The sequence below is a fragment of the Branchiostoma floridae genome, chromosome 9, assembly GCF_000003815.2.
Source record: "Branchiostoma floridae strain S238N-H82 chromosome 9, Bfl_VNyyK, whole genome shotgun sequence".
NCBI classification, from domain to species: Eukaryota; Metazoa; Chordata; class Leptocardii; order Amphioxiformes; family Branchiostomatidae; genus Branchiostoma; species Branchiostoma floridae.
In genome coordinates, this window is record NC_049987.1 from 14613880 (window position 1) to 14633705 (window position 19826).

Sequence of the window (19826 nt, forward strand, 5' to 3'; positions counted from 1 at the left end):
TGGATGCATTGTATGGATATTCAGTATGAACTTCAAGGTGATGAGATCTGGAAACAGAGTGGAAAGTCTGCACCAACCTGGAAACAGTTAGATTTTGTATGGGCCCCTAGCAGCTTGTTATGGTACTGCAAGGCCTGTTGATATAACATGTTAAATTTGTTTATGGTTTATAGAGTGGTTCGTCTGCACCAGAGCCGGCCTCTGCTGATGCCATCCAACCCTCCCACATACGGGAGGTCATGAGAAGATATGGAGCCAACATTGGACCCATGGCACCTTTTGCTGTCAGTAGCTATATCTTTATGGAATTTGTATCATATGCTAAAGCTGACCCAGCAATCATTTACCTCTCTTTTCTATCACTATTAATTGCCTGTTCAAAATCTTTGCAGTTACAGTCAGCTATCAATATTTGGCCAGTCTCTTAATAGTATTGACCACATTTTGTTCGCTTAGAGTTGCTCCCCCAATGAGTTGGTACTTAAGGGAGTGCTGTACTTTCAAAGTTGTTTCCACCTGCTTCTGCAATGTTCAGTAGTGCTGCTAGGTGGCATTACTGTGCAATCTAAGGGCCATTCTTGAATTGTGACATTGAAAACCATTCTTGTTGTTATACTCGCTTTCGCTTCAAAATCCTTTACACCTATAGTTTGGAGTTTTATTTTCAAACACCTTGGCACAGAATTCTGGCAGTTACGCAGTGACAAATGTCTATCACATAGTAGTCAGCATGTTTTGTGCAGAGATCTTGCTTTTGGAGGCAAAGTTGCCTGTAGCCCCCTAGAAATGATTTGTGATTTGAATAGAAAACAACTTGGAAGCACTGATACATGTTTTTTTTTCATTCATGATAAACAGTATCACACTTCGTATTTTTCCATGTTCCATATTGTTTTCAAGTGTTCTTACTTGGTCTTCCTTGACTTTCCATTTCAGGCATACAACAAGCTTCCGGCACCAAGATTTCTGGCCTGTTGAAAAGACACCCCAGCTGCAGTTTATGAAACAGCTGTAAGAGGGCACTGTTGCACAGACTACCATTGGTTGTTTTACCTATTGTACAAGTTAAAGACTATCCTTGTACATTTTATGTTGCAAAGCTATTCATATGTAAGAAAAAGTACCAAGTTAACAGCAACAAATAGTAGCTTTATTTTTACATTTTTTTTACAAACAAAACTAGAATGGCTAAGTGAACTTGTTAGAAAGTACAGTATATATAGCATGATGTCAATAATGTACCATAAGTAAGCGGAACATCTACAAATAAGAATTCTGTCGAATTGTGTACAACAATGCATTATGTTTTATGCTATTTATGTGCGAACAAACCAATAACAGTGACTTGTCTATACACAAGGATGCAAATCTGAAATAAACAACAGCCTACGTATAAAGACCACAGACTTCTCTCAGTGTTACTGTGTTAAAAAACAGAACATTATAAGTCTGTACAAATCACTTCTGTGTCATTTCTTCATTACTACCATCATACATATGATAGAATATATACATACATAAAACTTCAATTGCTAGAACATGTTAAATGTTATTCCCAAACAGGAACCTTTTTTTAAGGTCATAACTGTGTCAAGCTCATTTACAAAGGTCCTTAGAATTCAAAAGATCATCTAAGAAGAGTCAGTATGTAGCTAGCTTGAAATGAAGGCAACCCCTGAATAATATATCTGGCTGAATTTAAGTAATTCATATCTAACAGGCAATATGGCCTCAGAAAGTTAGTTCTATGGATGACAATCTCAAACAATCCCAAATTGATATGGAATGAATTTGTTCTTCATCCCTTTATGGGGTGAGTTCTGTATCAATGCATGCAAGAATGTCATCCATAGAATCAATGTTGTAAGGCAAAAAATGGCCCTGGACACAACTGCAAAGGAAGACCCAATGTCATGGGAGGGGGTATAGAAAAACCCCTCCAAGTCTTGACTATACAACGTGAGAATCCCCTCCTGTATTACTATATGGTTAAAGTATATATCCATTTGTACACATGTCCCAGTTAGTGGAGCAAGGCTTGTCTGATGAGCTGTTTCTTCTCCGGTGTCAGCTGTGTGGGGAACTCGATATCAAACTCTATAATCAGGTCTCCCTTCTTGGTGGGAGTCTTGGCTATCGGCATGCCTTCTCCTGGCACGATCTTGGTGTATTTGGGGCTGTGGGAAGAAAGGAAAAATTTTTATTGGCCTTGTGACTGTAAGGGAACTTATGATATCTGATAATATTCCTAGCCTAGGTCATAATGGAATCTATTGTTTTTCTAAAGCCAGTGTCACACATTTAGGACCTTCCCACAACTTTAGTTCCGACCACTCCCAACCAAGATTGGTGCAGGGTTGGAAAAGGCCTGGATCCATCCAATTCTAGCCAAGAGATCGAATTGTTACTCCAGCTCCTTCCTCTGATTACATCCATCAAGCATAATTATGTCTTTCCCATCTTTTCACAATTCATAGTTGTCACAGATGGCTTTTAAAAACTGCAATGTAATATAGGCAATCTCCCTGACCAAATCTGAACTATCAAGGAGGTTTTATCCTCCTTGCAACTACAGATGACCTCCACATGACAAACTCTCAACAAATGTCTGGAGAAGCTGTATAAGACAAAGACTGTTACTTACTGTACAATATCATTGATGGGGATGTCCAAGATTCTGTCATCCAGGGTGTGAACAACTACATTACAGCCAGTCAGGGCCTGGAGGAGAAAATGTCATATGTTGGCATCTTAGCATACTTATAGACAGCATTCTGTGAAAGCACAAAATTCTACAATCGCAAGATACTTTTACCCACATCATCACACTCTTTTTTTGCAATTTGATTTTAATGCTTCCAGTCTGCAGTTCAAAACTTAAGATACTTGCTAGACCTATATCGCAATTGTTAAAGATTCTTTGTAGTGTTATGGCCCAACTTCAGTTGGAAAGGTGGCTGTTAGCTATTCAGGGGTTCAACCTATATCAAAATGGCTGCTTTTGTCCACCTTACTGGTCTGCAGTTGGAGCAGTAGCTGCAAGGAGGGCTACTAGTACATTATCTCTGAACTGTTTAGGCTCATTCTTAGTCTAAATTTGCCAACTTGCCGTTAGAAAGGTAGCTGCTAGAAGGACTGTTCTATCACACTGTGGCTGCTATTGTATTGCACCTCCTTGCCTATCTGCAGTTAGAAAGGTAGCTGCAAGGGGTCTCTTCTATCCCACAATGGTCTGTCGTACTCACCTTGCCCAGAGGAATCTTGGCAGTAAAGATGAGGTCGTTGCCCTCCCTCCTGAACCTGGGATGTGCCTTGTCCTTCACGATGAACACAATGTCTGCTGGGATGTTGTTGGGGCCCTGGTCGCCCTCCTCGGGGAACGTGATACGCGTGCTCGTCTTCCAGCCCGGCCGGACCGTGATCGTCAGGATCTTGTCGCGGATACTGGAGGTGTGGCCGTCCTCGTTCATGACCTATAGAAGGGTCAAAGGTGAAAGGTTAATATAGAAGTGCATCCATTACAAGTAGGAAAGGTAAGTATGTGATATGTTGAATGTACATTTGAGAAAAAAATTGGTTCAAGCTAAGGGAATGTTTTCTTCAGCAAGAATCTTAATAATTCATAGACTGTTCCATGCAAGACTGTCAAGTGATGCTACCAAGTTTTATGTTTAAAAACTGGGGAATTGTCCTATCTTACCTTTGCTACTCTTTGAGAATAGCCATTGGAAGATAAATTTTAAGGAATTTAAATATTCCTGGATTCAGAATCTTGTGTGTTTTTCAAATTTTAATCTATTGTGGGCCAAGACTTGTCTTGCAAAGAAACAATAAACCATCAATATGTTTTGAAAAGTTTTGAAATTATAATGATCCTGTTTACAAATAAACTAGTCAGAAAACACAACAACGTTACCCAACAACTTCAGCTGATTCAGCTTTTCTTAAAACAATGCTTCAAGATTGTACCAAGACATTTGTGAGTCCAGACACTTACTCTTCTGGAGATCTTCATCTTCTTGGTGCAGCCGTGGAAGATCTCCTCAAGGGTCAGGGCGAGGTCACGCTCGATGGGCGGGTCCTTCTTCTTCCTGCCACGCCCGTGGACACCTCCAAACCCCATGGTCAGGTCTCCGTCAGGGCCATCAAAGAAATCTGGAAATAAACAAAAATTGTTTATAAGATGACAGAATGGACAGAAAAACAACAGCTACTACTTCATTATGGTGATTTGGTACATACATGTAAATGTAGCTCAGTATGTGATATACAGTTGGTTAGCATTGAAATTTGGGACTGTCACATTTTTTTTATGTGCTAGATGCTAGATGGTTTACAATGTCCTCTCTAAAGGTCTACAGCCCCTACTATGCGTGATGAGGTTTCAACCCCAACCCTGTGATCCAAAAGTTGGATTACTAAACACTAAGACACAAATGAATGTGGAAAATACAAAATACACCAGGACAACCGCATAAAAGATGTATTGAGATGTAACATAAGGGAGGACTTCAACCTCCCCAACCACAATGTTAACCCACAAGACAGAGGAACCTGGTTGTTTCCAATCAAGCCACAACATTTATGAGCTAGCATGTCTAGCCCTCGGGAGATTCCGAGAACAACATGCAATAAAAAGAATACAGTAAGTAAGTGTGTGAGTTAAGACATGACAACTTGAATTGTGTCTCACCTGCAAAAGGGTTCTCTCCTCCAAAGAAGTCCTTGAAGACTTTGGCTGCGTTCCCGTGGAAGGTGTATCCCGTGGTCCAGGCCCCGCCCACCCCGCTACCCTCGGGAACGCCATTCTTCAGACCCTCCTCGCCAAACTGGTCGTAGGTGGCTCGTTTTCTCGCTGTGAAAAAGAAAGACACGAGATTTGAGAGTTGCTGAATGAATGAAATTAAAGATTAACCCTTCCAGTATCAAGGTTGGTTAAAAAATCTCACTGTTATGGTTAAATCCACATTAAATTTGGAGATGTAATGTTCTAGAACAGACATATGTATCAGTATAACACTAACACTATGCCCATGATACATACACAAACAAATACAAATATGCATACTAGTAGTATATTTGTATTACACAAACCCAGAATTATTTCGACAGGCTGCTATCATTGCTTACATGAAATACGTAAGCATAGCTAGAATATTTTACAGTTACATGGTCAGTCTCTGCATTTAAAAGGTGTTCTGAACATCTGGTTAAATGTGCATTTGTATTTTGTTTGAAACTTTGTTTCTTCAGGTTATACTTACGATCACTGAGTACATCGTAGGCCTCAGCCACTTTGGTGAACATCTCCTCCGCTCCATAGTCTCTGTTCTTCTCTGGATGGTACTTCAGGGCAAGGATACGGTATCTGGGGGGTGAAACGTAATGTTAAGCTCCCAATGTTTGCAGAGACTACCCCAATAAAATTCAGACGCTATATAATAAACAGCATAAGGATGTGTTATTATCGATGCTTAGTTAGTGTGAAGCACAGAAATATGCACTATTTCAACTATTGGGAAATACTAGAGCTTTGAACACTTCAGTTCGGAGGACATACCGGTTCGATGTTATGGAAGGGGGAGGGGGGCAAGCGCCATGGTTTCAAGACTTATTAGCCTTACTAGATTACCACACAGCAAAACAAACTTCTGTTCTACGATAAATCTGATGTATACTTGGGCATTACAGTCCGACTCCCCAATAAATTAAGGGGTTGATATGTTACAACATGCACTGGAAAATGCCAAGACAGATTTCATGTTCGATCGCCAACTTCACACAGAAAATCTCTGCGTTTTTCTTCGATTCAGAGAAACAAGAACCAAACTTACGCCTTCTTAATGTCTGCATCCGTCGCACTACGCGTCAGACCTAGAACTCCGTAGTAATCCTGTCCCATGTTGATGATTTAACACTTAGAATTCACAGAAAACCTTGGCACAACACCCCAGCACAGCCAGTCGATCGCCTTTATTTGGGTCTATTTACAAAATCCAAGATGGCGGCGCGCGGTTGCTATGTACGTTGCTATGGTGAGGGCTGTTCTTTTGTAACACGTTGTTTGATTGGATGCGGTATAAAGCTATGACCAACCAGCATTGAGAACACAACGGAACGTTGTTTTATTATTTCACCTTTGACCGGTGATGGAGAAAATTGGCGCGAAAGGGGAGGGATCTACAAATGAATTTCGGACGCAAAAACAATCACGTTTACTTACATTTCAAACCTCAAATCTTTACCCTCACTGCAAAACCTGGATTTGAAGGCAGCAATTCGCCAAAAGACACAGAGACACCTTTATTTTTGGCACACCAATTTGTTTTAAACGGGATGTCTTTTATTACTCTCCAAGCAGAGGTAAGGCTCCGACTGTTTTTTTGCCGTTTTTAGGCGTTTTTATCGGGTTTTCTATTCTGTAAAGTTTTTATCGGGCTTTCTGTTCTCACTGCCTCGAGACAAAAAGAAAACGGCACAAAAAAGAAAGCCGGTCCGATAAAAACGCATAAAAAGGGGGGAAAAACAGCCGCAGCCTAACCTCTGCTTGGAGGTCTTTTATCGTTTTACTGTTTACAGTAATCGTGGCGACTCTGGATGGGGAATACGTTTTATAGTATATTTATATTTTTTTGACGACGCCTCAGGGGAGTCGTCAAGTGGTATATATTGCATTCAGTGTGCAAAAATTCTAGGAATTGCACAGGAATTTTTCCACAGGAATGCAGTATGCTGGGTATGCAAGACCCCCCCCCCCCCCCCCCAAATCTGTTCCAGATGTATCTCTGGTATGCAATGGTGAAATGTAGGTCACACTGGCTTCCTGGAGGGAAACTCTGAACAATGGATCACGTTGTCTTGGTTGTTATGTTATGTTATGAAGGATACATTTTATTTTCTTCTTAGCTTCTTCAAGCCATACGCCACAGGCAGACAGGAAATACTTCTGTAGTGATCAGCTGTAGGTTTAGGTCACTGGCAGACCATTGTGCTGTACCGGGGATAGTACATTTCTGCTGGCTGTAAGTTTATGTTACAGGTGGGCTAGTATATTGTGCCAGGGATAGTGCGACAGGGAAGTTCCAGTCTATTTCTGATTTGAGCTGTATTGTTGTACCCTCAATCGTCGTCATGGCAATAATACATTTTTTTTGCCAGTCTTGTTGTGTTTACAGTAACTCAAAGGCACCAGGGCGCGTGGAAAGGGTCTGGGAGCCGCCACATGTTGTACTGCCACTCATAAATATACCTGCGCCAGTTGTTCAACTTTTGAGACTTTTCATCCATTTAAACATAAGTCACAATATAAAAGTTATATCCAGGTGGATAGTAATTATCCTCCAACGAAGTCAGTTGCTGTTTAACCCATTAATGTGATATGATCCATTGTCCAAGGTCGTAAGAAAACGCTAAGAACGCACGTTGTTATGGTTACACTTTTATTTTGCAGTTCTAGTTCTAGTTCATAGTCTGCAAACTTCCTGGTAGGAATATCACGCAGACGGAGTTTGGTCATGTTGATTAGACTGATATGGATGACATCCTTTGGGAACTAAGTTTGGCCCAAAAAGTTGCCTAAGTGCCTTAAATGACTAAGCACATGAGAATACCGAAAGATAGAGTCTTCATTTTAATTCTTTCTCATCTTCTTTAATATCTGACTTTGGAATTGGCTTTCGCATTCTACGACATTCGTATCTGTTTTCCAAAATTTCTTTGAAATTAACTGCTTGCTAGATTATTTTGCTGCTGCTTTCATCTACGACATGGTAGAATATTTCCTCTTTTTCTTGGAAACGCTGGATGCCATTCATAGAATTTAATCAACATGGCCTATGTTCAGATCAGCACATAGTCTCATGTTGAAGCTGCTGTTTTAATTGATGTAGCTGTTGATCCAGTCGGTGTACTCGGTCACCTTGATGTAGACCCCCGGGTAGTTTGGCATGGCACAGCCGCGGCCCCAGCTCACCACGCCGTACAGTACACCAGATTTCACCAGGGGACCGCCGCTGTCCCCCTATACACAAACATACATCACCTATGTAAAACCTTATTCACAAGGCCTAGAAAGTTGGTTATCATGGTATCTATGGTAATAGTAATCATAGTACAATGCTAAACTTTTTTCCAACACTAAGGTGTACACGGTGATCTTTTTCGGGATCAAAATGACCAATTCAGAACGCAAACTCTCCAAAGAAGCAGAGACGGGGGGCGTTATAAACTTCCTGGCACGTTTGACCAATTGCTGACGTCGCGTATTCGTAAGATCACGTGTTAATAAGATCACGTGTCTGTAACTCTCACAAGTTTACGCTTTGAAGTGTATTGTTACTTTGGTCGTTGAAAATTTGATCCGTGTACATCTTGAAGAAAGTTTAGCATTGTACTAGGAAATTCCATTTACGGCTCTGAAAAACATCTGATCGGTAGGTAAGTATTCTCTATTGTACAATTGTACAAGCAATTTTCTTTTGGAACAGATGTGAGGAGAATATCTCCGAAAACGATTGAACAAGATTTTAATCGCTCAAATAACAGATTGAAAAAATGTTAGCCTTGCAAAGAGAAGGCTTGGGACGCCAGGTTTTTGTTAAGGTTAGTTGAAAATGAGCTTGTTAAAAAACCAATGGCTTTACTTTTTTTACTTCCCTTTGCAGTGTCGTAGCCTCTACCAAGCTCTATGGCGCACTAGTGCTATTCTGGCCTCTCTTTGTCCAATTTCTACTATTTGACCAGCGATCCGCGGGTAGAGGCTAGTAAAAATTAGTTTCGGACTTACCTGGCATGCGTCCCTGCCGCCCTCCATGTAGCCGGCACAGAACTCCTTAGGAGACACCAAGCCGTCGTAAGCGTCCGGACCGTTACAGACGGACTGGTAGATGGTGTACACGCTTACCTCTTGCAGCCTGTCCGACAAGGTATGTCCTGTACCTGCAAGAAAACAAGCACAGCTCACAGCCTTCCCCTCCTGTCATTGCCCAGCCCCTTGGTCTTTAGGGTAAGATAAAGTCCGGTACTAATACTGGGATGTCCCTGTAGCTCAACTGGTAGCAGACTCACATTTAACTCCTGGTTCCAACTATCTGGTAACTGGAAGACCCTGGTTCAATCCGTGGTATGGCATCTTGATTGAGGCTTCATCCGTCTTTTGGAAAAGACCGGTATTGTGCTCTCAGGCTACAAGGTAGTCGAGCACACTTAAGCCAAGGGATAGCAGACTTGTACCTTGCTACTGAAACAGCCAGGAAAACGTGCTATCCTTATATATCCTGTGTACCGCGCTAGCCACTACACGGGTCTGGACGAACGAACGAGTTGATACTTACTGGCAGTGAGTCCCCAGCCCGTGACCGTGACCCTGGTCCCCGCGGAGACCATGGATGTCGACAGGGACGCCGGGCTGACCCAGGAATTAAAAGTGACAGGAGAGCTGAGCTTCACCAGCATGATGTCGCCTTGGTCTGGACAACGAGATCAGAGGTGAACACAACACTCGGGTTAGGAACAACAACAACAACAACAAAAATCGAAGTTCTGCTGCAGTACCAAGGTCACACACCGGGGGGCCCAAAATTGACCTTGACCTTCGTATTCCCAACTCCTACCCACATACTACTGATTACAATCCATCCAGAGGTTCTAAAGTTATGCTGACCACAAATATTTGGAAACACAGACACACACAGACGGACACAGACAGGCACACCAAAAACTATACCTCCATTTTTCATGGAGGGAAATACAGCATCAAACTGTTAACATCACCACAAGTAGAAGATGAAACCTCGTTGTATTAAGAAAAGGCACCTATTACCCCGTTAAAGGAGCGTTCCATTTAAGCACTGAAACCCAGAAGATATTTTCAATAGATGATGATTTAAGAAAGTAAAAGATGCATGTCACTTCATAGCATCTTAGCTGGTGTGTTACGCAGAACGGCGGTTATACCGGCTATATAGATACAGATGCTCCAAAGTACTCACTCATCCCCCGCGCATGCATCAAAAAGCATTACCATGATAATACGATTGTGTTCTTAAGTCTTTCCTAACTATTTGGCATCAGTGATGATTTTGTTCGAGAAATATTGCGATTGTCAGTCTGTGATTGGCACAGGAATATGGCACAAATGATCTTACATAATGTATATAGTATACAGTGAAATTGAAAGCTCCTACCCTACTGCCGCACTCTCAGACATTGTGTTCGTATTGATACGTCTATCTATGCTTTGTGGAAAACGTTAAGCCAAACACAGACACACATGGATGCTGCCTCAACTTGACCTTCTTGGCAAATGTAATAAGGATGTACATGTGGAATATAACGTTAAACTTACTCGGGTGTGGTATCAACTGTTGAACCTCACGATACTGTTCGGTGCCCTCGTCTATACCCAAGACGTGGTCTCCAACAACTGCAACCATTCGGTTGAACCTAAATAAAAGAACATATTCCTTATAGGGACATTCAACGCGTCGTATTGTGTGCGTAAACACTGAGCGGACACTTAAGACCTCTCAGCAGAAAAGAGAATGACTAGAAAGGCAACATTTTCGCGAAAGTGCAGAATGTTTTCACTGTACCATTTTGTCAAGCTACTTGCACACAATACTATACCATTAGGCTTTCCTTAAAGTATTGTGTGCTAGTAAATATCACAGTTTTCGATGAACATACGCAGTCAATATTTGTAACCATATGCCTCTACGCTTTTACATAATGAACAAGAGTTCAGAGATCTCATACCTCCATGAAATTTGTATATATAAGACCCCAAATCGACCTTGACCTTCGGATCCCTAACACAGATCCTCATACGAGATATCATCGCAAGATGTTCATATAATGGTTTATTTGGCAAGCATGTCATACGGATCGCAGCCTTGCGGCTGAATTGAGGTAATGACATTACATTCAGCACAATTATGACTTCAAACAACATAAACGATAAAATTCCTAGCACATTAAGATAAGAAGCAAGGTTTAAAATATTTATAAATGAATTACACGATTAAAAACTAATATTGCACATTCAAGTAATCGTGATTTTCCATCATATTGCACTAAAGTACATACGCTGTGGGTAAAGAGCAGCAAACAGGCTAGGTCTGTTCCGGGAATTCAGATGTGCTTTTGCATCAGCACTAGGATGCATTTAACAGCCTGACAAGGAAAGGAATGCTGCTGTTATGGTAACGGGCAGTTCTAGTGAGAATAGAGTTCAGGTTATTACAAGTTCTGGTGAGACGACCGCTGATCTCGCCACGGGACAGTGGAAGCCAGTCACGGTAGAGGGGAGAGCTTAACAGTCTGAGTCCGAAGTAATTCATAAGTAATGCTCTAGCACAGACACAAACGAACGCAATCAGACACGCCAAACACATATCTCCATTCTTCATTGAGGTAAAAAATAAACCCTGCCGTACTCGCAGTGAGCGGCTGTGAGAACCCATTGACTGTTGAGGAGAGTTCCGCCACAGGAGTAATAGAAGGTGTCCCCATCCCCCCGCATCAGTCCCAGAGCCACCATCCAGGGGGAGCTACCCGGGACCGCCTCCTAACCGCCGACAATACGGTCTCCATATCCCTCCGGTATATCCGCCGCTGGACAAGGGGAACGTAACGAGTATATCCAAGGAGTTATTTAACTTAATGATGAATGAATGAATGAAGACTTTTATTGCACGTTTTTGCCCCACTGGGCTAAGTACAGGTCACATGGTAAGGATCATATATGTGTAACAATGGAAACAATCATACACATCTATATGTAGGACATTCTAGTCTATTCTAGGACATTCGACTTCCTCTCGCTTCTTGGTAATTGCATAAATGTAGCTAGCTGTATTGACCAATTGACGTTGACCAATCAGAATAGTAATGGTACCTACCAGCGTATGAGACAAGAGCGAGGAAGACCAAAAAACGCATGATGACTTTCAGTCGGATGACGCAGCTTGTGCGTGAACAGACTTTTCCAGACGGTGACTGGCGGTTCACACGTATATATACAACGTATATATAAACGTGAACCGCCATATATTACGCCGTATATTACATATTACACATGTATGAGAGTTTTATTACGAAAACACTTCAACTATCAGACAACGTACACCGTAAGTGCATTGGACGTGTGTACAGGTGGTGACTTTCCAATAACTATTGAGCCCTACAGACCTACTCTCCAACTTCCAAGCAGAGTTTCGGCTCCGGCTGTTTTTGACGTGTTTTTAGGCGATGTTCTCGGGCTTTCTATTTTGTGCTGTTTATTTATTTATTTATTTATTTTTTTTTGTCTTTTGGCTGGTAGACGTAAAGAAATCATATAGCCCGATAAAAACTCGTTAAAAGACAGCCGGAGCCGAACCTCTGCTTGGAGAGTATACAGACCTTGGTGGAGGTGACTTGGTGCAATATGTATACTGAAGTTTTTGAGAACAAAGTTGCTACCAACCCCCTCATTCCGTATATTAGTTTATACGTGGTTGTTTAAGTGTAAAAATATATGATTTGCGAAAACACACACAAGGGTTTCAGCTTGGCTTTTTGGATGACGCAACATACATAAAAAGGTCAATGATGGAATCACCCTTTGTTTTGAAAGTGTTGTTGTTCCTTATCTTATATGAGTGTTGCTTTGTCAGGTAACGTTTAGTAGCTTTAGTATCTACAGTATATGCAATACTATACACATCAATGGCGATTTCGCTATCGTTGACCAGTAGTTTTGCTCAGGTATCATGGAGAGATGTGTGCAAATTCTCCGTAATTCGCTAGAGGACGTTTTAACACCTATGAAACGTAGTTGGGCTAAGTGTTTGTTGTGTGTTGTTTTACATATTGTCGCTGTAAACACTCACCGGAAAAACAACAAAACTCCAGACAAAATAGACAGCAACCCCACTGGCCTCGGTCCGGCCCGTCCGTCTGTCCCTCACACCTCTGCTGACAAGTGTGAACTGATGGACGTTTGGGGACCTCCGCTGGTGCCTGGGGACCCAGGCTAATTAGCGACACGGCTAGAGAGGTTTCCCATGGGACGGTGTTGACAACTGAGATTGAGAACGTTTAAAATGTGTCCTTTGATGACTTTGAGCAAGGACGTATTCGTCCTTGCTTTGAGCTATGCTACTGGATACTCCATAGCTTCGCTCTTAGGATTCCAACGTGTGCAGAAATCAGAGGGGCGAGTAATAACAGAAAGAAACACCACTGTTACACGTGCAAGAAAATGTTCCGTTGGTTTTCTTCATGAATTTTCCGCGTTAAAAAAGAAAACCTTCAAGTCGTTGAACAAGTATGTTCAAGGAGGATTTTCAACCTACTTGGTTTGTTAGCTTTATAACTACCCACCCTACTACCAAACAACGACATTGAAAAATCAAATCATTTCCACTGTCGTTTCAATTAAAATGAATACACCAAGCTCATATAACATTTTTGAATACTTTAGAATATCACTACTAAATGGATGGCAGCACTATTCTAACAGTAACGCAAAAGCAATGCTCACATTGTTTCTCGTTGGAGAAAGCAAAACCAGCACACAAAACAGCAGTTTCTGGAGAAAGGCCTAGTTGCTATAGCAACATTGTGTATATAGAGAAGAAAGACTTGCGAATACTTCAGTGCAAGGAGGTCAAATGACCTCCTTGTTCAGTGTTTATAGAGTTTCACTTTCTGGATTCCTTCTGCGTGTGATGGGAGAACAAAACTGTCATCTCAGCAGAAATTTTTTGACATCGTCAATAATTGTCGTTTCATGTTAATGGAAGTCTTCAAACCCTCTTTGATCGGAAGGCGCTATACCTACTAGTATGTTAACCTACTTGCTTTAAGCGTCTAAATAATACAGTACATTATAATCAACATATTGACTCTGAAGGGCTTCAATCTGTATTTGATAAATAAAACATGATGATTATTTCCCTAGCAAAAAAAGTAACATACTTTTCTACTCAAATCTATGAACTCCTGTTTTCGGGATAGTTGATCGTGATTCAGAAATGATTGATATCTGATAAAATACTTAGTAACTCCACAGAAAGCGGTTATTTTTGGTCCTTTCTTTATCTTTATCTCTCAATGCTGTCCTCAGCTCTTTAGCACATTTATTCCCGAGAACCGCCCCGACAACAATTAGACCGTATTTGTTAAACTGCAAAATAAACACTTCGTGTGAAATGATCTCTCTCACCACGGCTAATCACCCCGATCTGTCTTTGTCACTCAACGAACTGTCAGAAAGAGATTGTTAGTAGAGGGAACCCCTTCTCTTGTTTGTTTGAACTTTGTTTATTCATGAAAGCTCTTTTCATTGAGACTATGAGGCACAAGTAAGGCAGACAAAATATACTATGTATAACAGGGGTACACTTTAGATCATTTCTAAGTCATAATAAGGCAAGTTTGACTTGTATAGTTTCATTTTGATTTTCCTTTCAAGTTCTCGTTCTCTTTCTTTCAATACCTCTAGCTCTCGTTTTTTTTTTACTCTCTAGACTGATTTGATTGAATAATCGTGTTTGGGTGACTTTAGAACGTATTGTTGTACTTCAAACCTCGTTCCAAAAAAGGAAGTTGTCTATTGAAGTTAGTGTAAAACAGTGATGTTGTTTGGCTTACTTACTGTGCGTAATACGCTATGTTGTAAATGCCTGTAAAGTTGGTTTATGCTTAGGGTACTAGTATATAGTGGTTATGATGCCACCCCCTACCTACTCACACTTGCCGAGGAACTTGCCATCATATAGATGTGACATTTTTGTACTGTTAATCTTTTGCGACAATTATCGGCTGAACACAGTTGTCGTATACCTCACATCGACTTACGAAAACAAACAAGGACGTTCATTCCTTCACACAAAGAAGATTAAGTACATCACAATAGCAACTGTCACCTGGTCGAGACTTCGAGAAAACGTGAAGGAAAATTTCACAACGATGGGAAAGTGGCTGTACAAGTGTAGCTGGTGTAAGTAACAACGTAATATAACGAAATAAAAAAAATAGTAATAACTTCCATTTTGCCTTTTGAATATTCTATATTCCGATATAGACTTGTCTAGTGAATTATACTTACTTTATTTAGGTTATAGACTCCTGAAACCTATCTGTATTTCTAAAGACCCATTAAAAAGTATTTGGATTTAAATTGAATTTAAAATTTCTTCTTTATATGGCTTCTCAATCGGTTTTTCTGTGAATATATTCACATTTCTTTTCAATCGACAATTTGTCTATTGGAGGACACCAAAATTTATTCACAATCGTAATTCTTTTTTCTAGTCTTTTTTGGCATCCACCGCTGTTCTCTCAGAACTACAATATCTTTACAAGAAAACGTTTTACAAGATGACTCCCAATACAGAACTACCATAACGTTTCCAGGACGATTTGGATACAGTCTTTTAACAGTCACCGCAATGCGACAGTTGATTTAAACGTTGGATCTAGAGTAGGAGAGATCTGTGCCCGACCGAGTTGGCGGTTCGTCCCGCCGGGGTTCCTGTACTGCGGTACCAAAAACCTTCCAAGTGGGACACGGTTCTGGGTGCACCTCTCTTTAATAAGTGGACATACAGTAGTTGTGAAAAATTCAGTTAGTGGTTACCATATTCCAGGTCGGATATGCTTGCGATCATTTTTTAAATCGAAAACCATAGTACTAGTATATCAAACGATAGAAAAGCAAACTACGGCATGACAAAAAGCATAATTGACATTGCTACATCGTATCATGGATGGCGGAAACTGATTTCTTCAGGTTGTTATGAAATAAGTGCAAAACTTGACAGCCTACCTAATCTCCGAGCAGATATTGGGGGTGAAAGATCGCAAAGCTTCTAAGACACGCAGGGGCTTCTCTGGCAGTCCTTTGTCCCATGTAAGAAGATAGACAGTTGAGTAAAGGTCCAAAGTTGGTAAGGAAGAATGGATGATGCACATATATATCCTTTACCTACTTATTACGTACAAAATATGATTTATATATCAATATAGGGGGCGCTTCGACAGGCGGACATGGTGTTGCAGGGGCTTCTCGCACAGCGCCTAAAATCGATCCTTTAAATGTCATCTGGTGTCTTAAACATAATTAAAGATTGTCTTAAGATACCTGGACCCATTTAAGAACGTTTTCACCGTCTTTAAGCTTATTTTCTTGCAGATATTCACATTTTATTAGTCGGGACTATATACCCTTTCATACCCCAATCTGCAGTACCGCTCCCGGCCGCCTCCTGAAAAGTAGCAAAGGAGACCGTCAAATTGCCGATTTCTCGTCTTTTCGGGAATGGGGAAACGGTGAAAGGCTCGCAAAGGGGTTTGATTATTTGATGCTTACTTGACTTTGTTTCAATTAGTCCGACCATTAAAAGTGAAAATAACAACATTTCAGATGTTTCACAAACAAAACCATGGAATATAAGGCAATTATGACACGTTTCCTTCACAATTTTACCGAGTGTACATGTAAACTGTAACCTTATAAAGGGCTAACACGTCCAAAACGTATTCATATGTGAAGCAAAAACAAACATTGAACCAATGCAACGATGTTTGTTTGTTTATTTCTTTGTTTGTTTGTCAACAGACTCATTTCCTTTTGAAATTGCGTAAGGTGTGTGGATCACGTTAATGTGCAATATAAGATTGAGCGCCAGGAGACGCTTTGGTTCACACAAATCCCTTGGTGTTAAACCGCTGGTATGTGTGACTTCTTTGTATTGTCAGAACTATTCGTTTATTAAAGGTCAAAAGGATGCGATTGACGTATTTTGCATCAAATGCTTAAGGATACTGGTGTAGTCGAATATTTCCTGAGAAAGCATAACACGTTTAGTGAATCAATAATGATTTTATCGGTGTTTTTTTTCGTGATCGTACAAGCAAGCTGGCGTATATCTATAAGCAAGGAGGTTGAAACCTCCTTGCTATAAGTGAACAACGTAATCATTACAAAATGGGAAGTTAGTAATTATTAAATTCCACTCATACATACCAGTAATAACTTTCACTTCTACACACAGTAATTATGAAAATATACAGTCACTGTATTTCAGGTTGAATAATGCTTCGGAACTTTTTAATGGAAAAGAATAAAACATCAATTATATATCAAACGACAGGAAATAAAAGCAAACAAGAACACGGCGCAAACAAAGCATAATGGCATGTACATGAATGGAGGGAACTGATATCATCAGGATATCATAACATACAGTAGCTGCAAAATATGACAACCTATCTAATCTCCGAGCAGATGTTGGGATGAAAGATCGTAACGTTTCTGAGAGACGCCGGGGCTTCTCTGGTAATCCTTTATCCCATGTAAGCGAATAAACAGTTGGGCAAAAGACCAGAGTTGGTAAGAAACAATGCATGGTGCACAGATATATCCTTAACCCACTAATTATGGACAAATTTGATTTAGACATGAATGTAGGGGGCGCTTTGACAGGCGGACATGGTGTTACATGGGCTCCTCGCGCGGCGTCTAAATTTGATCCATTCTATGTCAAGTAATGTCTTAAAGGCTAATCTATATGTATGTATGTAAAGATATTTAGGTCTAGTTGGAAAAGATTTCACTGGCTTTAAGCCAAATGCCACGCAGATCTTTACATTTGAAAAGTCTGTACTGCATACCCTATCATAGCCTAATCTGCAGTACCGCTCCCGGCCGCCTCTTGAAAAGTGGCAAAGGAGACCGTCAAATTGCCAAATTCCCTTACTTTCGGGATTGGGGAAACAGCGAAAGGCTCGCAAAGGGGCTTGATTATTTAATGCTTACCTGACTTTGTTTCCAATAATGAGACCATTAAACAGTGAAAATGACAACATTTAAGATGCTTCACAAATAAAACCATGCAATATTACATTATGACACGTTTCTTTTGCAATTTACCAATAGAAGTGACCGAGTATACATGTCCCGTATATTGTAACATTATAAAGGGCTAACACGTCCAAATCTCGTTCATATTTTGTGAAGCAATGAGACATTGAACAAATGCAACGTTGCTGTGTTGTTTCCTTATCAATAGATCGAATTTGAGATACTTTAAAGGTGTGTGGATCACTTAAAGTGCAGTATAAGATTGAACGCCAGGAGCGCTTGGTTTCTCACCTATCCATCGGTGTAAAATCGCATTTGTTTGTTTAAGGAGCTTCCATCATGATGATCCTTGGTTTGTTTGAACAAGGAGGTTAAAGGGGTTGATTTATTTTACATCAAATGTTCTCTTCCTGAGCATGCTAGTGTAGTGCAGCGTTTCATAAGAAAGTATAACACACGCAGTAAAACGTTTAGTGCATCAATAATGATTTTATTATCGCTCTGTTTCTAGCTGTACAAGTTGAGATGGTGTAACTGTCAGGCTGTCATAAAATAGGTGCAAAATATGACAACCTACCTAATCTCTGATCATGAGCAGATATTTGGGTGGAAGATCGTATTGATGCATTGATCGTATTGACGCCCGGGCTTCTCTGTCACTCCCTTACCCCACATAAGCAGATGAACAGTCAAGTTAAAGTCCAAAGTTGGTAAAGAGCAGTGGATGATGCACAAATATACCCGTAACCTACTAATTATGTTCAAAATATGATTTATGTGTGAATGTAGGGGGCGCTTCGACAGGCGGACATGGTGTTACAGGGGCTTCTTGTGCGGTGCCTAAAATCGATCCTTTTTCTGTCATATAATGTCTCATGAGTCATTGAATATATGTCATAAGATATCTGGACCTGTTTGGTAAAGTTTTCATTGTCGTTAAGCATGTTGTCTTACAGATTTTCACATTTTACTAGTCAAGACTATATACCCTTTCATAGCCTAATCTGCACTACCGCTCCCGGCCGCCTCCACGAAAGTGGCTTAAACGACCGTCAAATTGCCAATTTCCCGTCTTTTCGGGACTGGGGAAATGGCAAAAGGCTCGCAAAGGGGTTTGATTATTTGATGCTTATTTGACTTTGGAATCAATAAGCATTAGCTACATTTGTGTGCGTAGTTTAGAATCAGGAATTGAACGCTTGTTGTGAGTGTCTAGTCTAAAATCTCAACTTGATCTTACCGAGAAAGGTTCTATTCTTTTCTCGTTCGCTTTCGAACTAATTAATAGATTTGACAATTTTCTGGCAGGACAAGTTATGATCATGACATGTATTTCAAGATTTCAACAACCAAATTGCACTTTTTTTGTTAACAATCAAAAGCATGAATTCGCCAAAGAAACCATAACTTCATGCTACAATGTGTTCTAGTTAAACCGTCTCTCCCACCAACCGCGCACAGTTGTATATGTTGTACATAGAACAGTGTGAAACGCCGTCCTCTCATAAAAAACAAAGGATTATTCTAAAAAGGTGTGAGTGGACCGATCTCGATAAATAATAATGTAAATCAGTCGACAATCGAACCTCGCACCGAAGAGAGAAAATAGAAGAACACATTGGGCGAAAGACAATGGCGGTGTCCAATTCTGCCTTCTCGGCTAGCCGACGCGGCGTCTTTTGTTTTATTTTACCACGAAGATCGTTTGTTTTTCGTCAACAAACTTCACAATACGATTCCCATAACCGTTCTTCTGTAGTTCATAAATGATTTTGTCGGGAAAATATCAGAAAGAGAAGTTCCTGACGTAATAATGATTTTTGAACGACAGAAAACCAAATAAGATAGGTACAAATTTCTGTCGCAGGAATGTCCCTAACTGAAATATACATTGTAGGTGACAGGGGTCGAGAAAATCAATGCTAGCAAAATTAGGTAGCATTGAACAATCAATGTGCTAGAGTTGAGTAACTGC

The 19826-nt window shown here is 40.5% G+C and overlaps 3 protein-coding genes across 5 annotated transcripts in view; 1 reads left to right on the top strand and 2 right to left on the bottom strand.

Moving 5' to 3' along the window:
- The window catches only part of LOC118423549 (transcription initiation protein SPT3 homolog), a 101083-nt gene extending 99660 nt beyond the window's left edge, over positions 1-1423 (top strand). For all 3 annotated transcript variants that reach the window (XM_035831743.1, XM_035831740.1, XM_035831741.1), the window contains 2 exons: positions 174-284; positions 937-1423. In XM_035831743.1, the coding sequence (XP_035687636.1) occupies positions 174-284; positions 937-978 (153 nt within the window). In that variant the 3' untranslated portion in view covers positions 979-1423. The remainder of the gene's footprint in view (positions 1-173; positions 285-936) is intronic.
- LOC118423550 (dnaJ homolog subfamily B member 13-like) lies at positions 1132-6013 on the bottom strand. Its single transcript, XM_035831744.1, has 7 exons — positions 5835-6013; positions 5265-5368; positions 4694-4855; positions 3998-4155; positions 3246-3473; positions 2645-2721; positions 1132-2177 (listed from the first exon to the last, which is right to left on the bottom strand). Exons 1-7 carry the CDS (start codon positions 5900-5902, stop codon positions 2024-2026), a joined length of 951 nt encoding a protein of 316 aa, XP_035687637.1. The 5' UTR covers positions 5903-6013; the 3' UTR covers positions 1132-2023.
- Positions 6014-7452: 1439 nt separating this feature from the next.
- Positions 7453-11982, bottom strand: LOC118423363 (trypsin-1-like). The gene is made up of 6 exons (XM_035831477.1): positions 11901-11982; positions 11436-11613; positions 10346-10443; positions 9333-9467; positions 8786-8937; positions 7453-8020 (listed from the first exon to the last, which is right to left on the bottom strand). The coding sequence occupies exons 2-6, from the start codon at positions 11537-11539 to the stop codon at positions 7877-7879; spliced, it is 633 nt and encodes a 210-aa protein (XP_035687370.1). The 5' UTR covers positions 11540-11613; positions 11901-11982; the 3' UTR covers positions 7453-7876.
- Between the last annotated feature and the right edge of the window lie 7844 nt (positions 11983-19826).